Source organism: Lissotriton vulgaris, chromosome 4_1 (assembly GCF_964263255.1).
Source record: "Lissotriton vulgaris chromosome 4_1, aLisVul1.2, whole genome shotgun sequence".
Classification (NCBI taxonomy): Eukaryota; Metazoa; Chordata; class Amphibia; order Caudata; family Salamandridae; genus Lissotriton; species Lissotriton vulgaris.
In genome coordinates this window covers 2,091,466,851-2,091,473,353 of record NC_141691.1, presented here as the reverse complement: position 1 = coordinate 2,091,473,353, position 6,503 = coordinate 2,091,466,851, and the positions used below count along the sequence as shown (strand labels likewise).

Here is a 6,503-nt window from a genome sequence, read left to right as displayed (position 1 = left end):
GTTTGTGCCAGTGAAAATAATGGTCCGGAAACAGGACATTAAGTATTTCATGCAAAACAACATACTTTACCAACCCTAAACTAGCAGCCAAATTTGCCCAGAACATACGACCAGTCAAGCACCCCTCACATGTGGAGCAACATGCAGAAGTAGGTGAACACCTCAGTATAAATGACAAAATACTTGGCTGAACTGAGCTGATATAATGATTACTGTGTCTCAAGACTGTTTAACTCATCCTTTTGTTATGATGTTCTCACCCTGTCAGGATTTACCCTAATTGATTTGTCCTGTCTGTGAGAAGTTAGCCTGGCATATGTAGTGGGCACTTTGCACCAGTCTAAGCAACCCTTATGGTGATGGTTATAAAGACAACCTTATAGGCCAGCTATCCTAGTGGTAGCATGGATGAAAGCAGTCTTAGGCTAAACTTCACAATGCATGTAAAGCTTGCAGTTTTACAATATGTAACCCCTTGATTATCAAATGAAAGGACACCACAAAAGGCATATATCAAACATAGATGTATTTATTACTAACACAACCCCTCTGATCTCTTTATGAGACCAGAGTTCGAGATACAGCACAAGTTATTCAATTAGCATAGTATAAGTTGCACAAATCTATGGAGACCTGAAAAAAGATGCTGCAGGTGACCTGGAATATTTTGTGAGAATTAGTTTAAGCTATCCAGGGGGGAACATGTCCTTTGTGGGCTCTGGTTGACAAGGAGTAGTCCTACTTGATTTCGGATTTGATCATAATAGTTTCCAATGCCACAAACAAAATAGAATAGCTATATGTGTCACCTGTGGGAACTGTCTCTAGCACTGGCTTCACATTGCCTTTTTTTGTTTTTAGACGTTGGTAGCAATCTACCTGGCGTTTCGATTTGAGGGTGGCATGTACATGGACTTATGGTGGCATCCAAGCAGTGTGTATCCTCATGATGTTTAAAAAATAATAAGTGATTAATGTCCTTCTTATGAAGTTATTGCATTTTCTTTAGTCCTTCAGCCACAGTGATTCGTTTTCCATGAAAGTCACACACAACCTCTCCTTTTTGAAAAATGCGGTCTGTGATGACCGTCATTGTCCCTTCTTGATTAATTACAGAGACTCCACACCACCGTTGGCGCTGCACACACGACCGAATGTGCTTATCCATCATCGGTGATGTGGCTTCTGACATTGGCCTCCAGCTGGCAATTACATCTTGTATTTCCGGGACATTTGTCGTCCATGTCATTTTGGAATAAAACTTCTTCACCATCTTTTCGGTCGGTAGCCTTCGTGGAAAATGGTCTGTGATTTAAACAAACAAAATAAAATGAATAATGCTTTCTACAATGGATATTTCTTAAATACATTTCAGCAAATCTGAATATTCACTTACTCATGGTTTTCTCCTTTCTCATACGTTGCTGCTTAAGACGCCAGTTAAGATACACCCGACGTTCGTGAATCCCAGAGATTTCAGTTCATTGTTTTTTTTTGGGTGGCTCCCCATTAAGAGTTACTGGAAACATATTTTCAATGTGTAGAAGCATAGCATCCCCATCGTCAGCATTAACTTTGGAATTAAACTTCTCGCTCTTATGTGCCCTTTAAATATACAGAAAAAACATATTGAAACTATGGCAATAGCAGATCAAAATAGTGCTGTGTGATATAAAGAGAATGATTTCAATAGAGATTATTTGCAGGTTTAGTTAATTTAGATCTGCAAAATGCAAGAAACCCAATAAATTTTAGTAACTGAATTCTGAAACCGCATGTTACAGAATATATATGTAAATCAAAGAACAGAAAAAGTAAAACATAATATACAAAGTGTTCATACATTTATGAAATAGAGATTTATATTTAATAAACAAAAGAAAACATATTACATTGCATACCTTTGATGTTGCTCTTTAGGGAGGGCTGCAAAATGCACATTAGACTTTTGTTTCAAGTCTCTGTAAATGAACACAAACAGTATTAATGGCTAGTTATTGTTTGAAATAAAGGTCTAAATATAACAATTATTTGTCATTAAATTCTAATGATTATAGTATTGCAACTGTGTTTTCTATAAGTCAAAGAGAGAACAAAAGCAATGATTGTTTTCTCATCGTGGTGTTTCCTGTGTAAGCTTATTCAGCAGTTTTGCTGCAGCACAGATATTTTCCACATCCATCATTCTATAGTGCTTTTCAGCTGTCGATGTAGAATGCGCCATATAATCAGCCACAAGGCTTTCTTCTGCGTCGGAGCAGTCTTTTTTTGTTGCTGTCTCGAAAACACATCTCGCTTGCTGGCTTGTGACTGAAGGGACACCGTATCTGTAAGAATTATTTACATGTGACACCTGTTCGACTTTTTATGCATATTTATTTCAAGGATTTATTTGGCTCGTGAGCCCTTGCCACTTGTCATCGTATCTTGAAGGCAAAGCACCTCTTCCGCTCTAGAGCCTAGTATCCCATTATGAGCCCGCACGCAGTCTTCGGTCCTCGCAGACCGGGCTGTTAAAAGTCCCAAGAATATTCAAGGCTCGAATGGGAGGTAGATCCTTCAGATACCTTGCTCCCAAGCGCTGGAATAATCTTCCGCTGGAACTTCGGCTTGAACCTTCCGAAGTCCAGTTTAGGAAAAAACTTAAAACGCATCTTTTCAGCAGATAGCTTGTGTGGGAGGAGGGGGGACAGCCACTCCACTTGTCATAGCGCGGGGACACGCCAGTGGCGTAACCAGGCGCTTAATAAATGTCCATTAATAATAATAATAATAATAATAGCTGATAACATTTTCAACAGAGGTAATGCTAAAGCCATCTATTTGGATGCCAAATTAACCACAATCCCTATTCAACTTATAGACAAACATCAGCCATTCGGAGCATGTGAACCCAAAAGTATGCAGCCATCACTGCAATAATACCTTTCATGAAATCGGTGGAGATCATTAGACGGATTGTATATTGCTCCTCCAGTGGGAGATCTGAAAAATGTATCTGTTGAAGCAGTCGTCCTCTTCCTTAACATATCAGGCCTGATCTTTGTGAGATAGTGCTCAAACCACTGCAAGTACAGAGAGAAACTAACATGAATTCACATTAAAAATGCATCTGTGACTGAAGTATTCACAATCTGTAATATTTTAAAGGTCAATACGAATTGAACTGTCTATACACATCTGTTCTTCTTCACGGCTTAAACAAAATGATGCAATCTGCTGAGCTGCCGTCTTGTGTTCTTTGACTGCAACAATTGCATAATAGTTGCCGTCATCATCATGGTATTTTCTTCGTTGTTCCCATTCTTTAACCTGCAAAATTGTGAGATATTTATAATAATTACATAGTGTTTATAATTTTTTAAAAGTCCTTCTTTTAAGAGATACAACAATTAACCATTGAGCATGGTTATACAGAGGAAGAAGGAAGGCTCCGATTAGCTGATTGAAACATTTGCGTGTCCGATGGATGTTCTTAATAAAATCTGTAGTTGGTGCTTCAGGATTGTAGAAAAATACAAATGTTGCTACATTGTCCAGCTTTAATTAAAGAAAAAAAAGAAACAGTTACTATATCATTTGTTGTTATTATATAATTTCTTCCCATTCTTTAACATGTAAAATTGTGAGATATTTATAATAATTACATAGTGTTTATAATTCTTTAAAAGTCCTGCTTTTAAGACATACAAAAATTAACCATTGAGCATGGTCATGCAGAGGAAGAAGGAAGGCTCTGATGCTACGTTGATGGATCCTAGTAATTGTTTTTATTTTGTTACCATACCTGAAAATTCTTCACAACACCAGGTCTTTGTACATGTTTTAGGAGCAATAGTGCCTCTAAATAGTATAAAACCAAGAGTGTATCCTGCACAGAGAATTTTTGCTTGTTGGCGAGTTTTTCGATGACTTCAAGGAATTCCTCCTTTGCTTTCTCCAAGATACGTAAGCAGTTTCCAGGAGTTATTTTTTCTGCTGTAAACCCCATGAACCTAAGACACATGTGGAAAGTCATGATAAGTGTCAGAGAGAAAATTTGAATCTACAGTTATAGGAAATATTACTGTATATTTTCATCTGATGGCTATTGTACTTAACAAATCATAAACTTTTACCTTCTGTGCGTTACTTCTTTAGAAATGCCTCTACTAATTTTTTTCTGCATATCTTTCATTACGGAGAGAAAATGCTGAGCAGCTGTATATAGGTCAAGTTCACTCTCTCTTAAATCTGTAGCAAGAGAAAGGTAAGTGACAAAACGCTTTAGATTTTACATGTAGTTGACAATTTTCTGCTGGGCCAGGCCTGATGTTTTTAGCTGATTGAAAAACTCGTGTGTCCGAGGGATATTCTTAATGAAATCCGTAGTTGGTTCTTCTGGATTGTAGAAATATAGGAATCGTGCTACATTTTCCAGCTTTAATTAAAAAAATACAGATAACAGTTATTATATAATTTGCTGAAAATCATTATTAATAGTATTCGCAGTAGAAACAGCTATAGTAGTAAGTGCCTTTTCATATTACCTCTTGCTTGAAGTTGCAGACAGAGATCCTCTTTCAAATAGTTCCGGAAACCAACTAAAAGTTGGCAATCCAAGGAATGCTTCCGGTAAAGTCCCATGTCACTAAGATTCTTGCGTATGGATGTCTGCCATGCTTTTCCTTTTGGGCTGTTGAATTGAATGGTGAAACGTTTTAGAAAAAAAACAGTTTCAGATTAAATAGTTAACCAAGATGCAGGTCATGCAAACAGATAGTGGTTATTTAAACTTACGGTTGATATAATTCAGATTCTTTCTCAGTTCCTTCTTTCTCGTCTATCTGAAGGTCAGCATCCATTTCTTCTTCGGAAATCACAGGATGTCTAAAAAGGAAGGCTTATATTTGAGCCTTAAAAATGGATTGGACAAACATACAAGGTAATAAAAAACATAGGTTTCCTTATAAGGTTGCAACAATATGCATGGATAGAATGGAGACCCTCCCAAGAATTAAAATCGGACAACTGTTAGTGAAATAGAGGATATATAACAATTGATAATGTTTAAAAAATTAACAATTGTTGCAAACTAACAATAATTACCAAAAGATTGTTTACTTACACAACAACTGGATCGACAGGCTTTCCAACAACGAAACAACCATTTGTTTCCAACATTTTTATAACAGGTATCAGGGCCTCTTCATTGATAAGAACCTTGAGATTTTCATAATTGTAGATCCTTCCCTTCGCAAGATGGTCAATCATGGAAGATCTAGCTTCTTTGACTGTTTTTCTAATCTCTTCAGGAGTGCTTTTCTTCATGCAAACTCTAGACAAGTGAAGTGGCAACTGCACACTGTTTTTAAAACACTTCACGCAAACAAGAGGAATGCGATTGATTTTGCTAGGAAGAAAAAAAAAGTTGCAAATTTAGAATAGCACATTTTTTTTAAACAGAATGACATTAAATATACTGCTATTAAAAGTCAAAGTCTATGTATAAACACATAGAAATAATGAAAGAGATATAAAAAGAATTAAGGAAAACCATATATCTGTAAAACATTTAATTGTTGACTGGCAGATTGAACTTTGGATATGATCTGGCTCTCTGATGGCTATGTCATTGTAAGCATCAAGTGTGACCTTATCCTAATACTTCAGCTCAGGGTTTAAGGACATAACATGACAGGCAGTTAGTACCAGGCTGAAGGAAAGGTAGGCCCATTTAGGTCAAGCAGCCACCTGCAAACACAATCCTTGTACATGCAAAACAAATATTGCATTAAAAAGCTAAACATTGTATCAAGTCCAGTAAATATGGCATAGGCATGGAAGCTGACCACTTTAGCTATATGCTAAATGTATGAGGATTGGTGGACTGCTCCTTTAAAGCCATATAAAATATAAGTTGAAGTAGTATTTTGTCCGAATTAAAAATCAACCAAAGGCTTGAGTATTAGCACATGTGGGCACCCTACTCTCAGCGATATTGTGCATTTTACAATATGCATCTGTCACCCATGCTTCCTGATTTAAACTGTAAAATGGGCACTGTTCTTTGAATTAATACAGCTAAAAAGATTATGAAATACAAATTAAAATATTATTTCACACCACTTAGCAGATAAAGAACAAATTAACTTCCAAAGACCATTTACTTGTGAACCAGGCCGTTGCTGTGTGTCACCCCTTTTACATCTACTCTATCCGTGGTTGGCAGAATTAGCACCCCCACCCCGAAATCGTTTCCAGCCACCTCTAGTGCATTCAATAAGCCACTTCAGCTCTCCACCTAACCCCCGTTGCACCTGCTACCACCTGACAAGAGTCGCCATGTTAGTGGGGGCGCTGGCATAGACACCCCACAGGTAAAAAGTGGGCTTTCAAAAGGTGTACATTTTACAGACCCGTGGTAAGCTAGTGGTGCTGGGCCTCGGTAACCGATTCATATGCAAACACCTGACGTCAACAATATGAAACATTACAGTATTCCAGGCAAGGCTCGTGTCTAA

The 6,503-nt window shown here is 37.4% G+C and overlaps 1 protein-coding gene across 1 annotated transcript; it reads right to left on the bottom strand.

Annotated features, from left to right (window-relative positions):
• Positions 1-511: 511 nt before the first annotated feature.
• Positions 512-5,387, bottom strand: LOC147725103 (uncharacterized). The gene is made up of 9 exons (XM_086967107.1): positions 5,108-5,387; positions 4,780-4,869; positions 4,530-4,675; positions 4,119-4,420; positions 3,179-3,995; positions 2,926-3,065; positions 1,902-1,961; positions 1,397-1,605; positions 512-1,305 (listed from the first exon to the last, which is right to left on the bottom strand). Exons 1-4 carry the CDS (start codon positions 5,308-5,310, stop codon positions 4,356-4,358), a joined length of 504 nt encoding a protein of 167 aa, XP_086823233.1. The 5' UTR covers positions 5,311-5,387; the 3' UTR covers positions 512-1,305; positions 1,397-1,605; positions 1,902-1,961; positions 2,926-3,065; positions 3,179-3,995; positions 4,119-4,355.
• Positions 5,388-6,503: the final 1,116 nt, after the last annotated feature.

Excerpts from the sequence above, each read along its gene's own strand:
- LOC147725103 (XM_086967107.1), bottom strand. The coding sequence starts at position 5,310 with ATGAAGAAAAGCACTCCTGAAGAGATTAGAAAAACAGTCAAAGAAGCT. Across the intron at positions 4,676-4,779 it reads GAATCTGAATTATATCAACC|CCCAAAAGGAAAAGCATGGC; the intron begins GTAAGTTTAAAT and ends TCAATTCAACAG. Across the intron at positions 4,421-4,529 it reads TCTGCAACTTCAAGCAAGAG|CTGGAAAATGTAGCACGATT; the intron begins GTAATATGAAAA and ends TTTTAATTAAAG.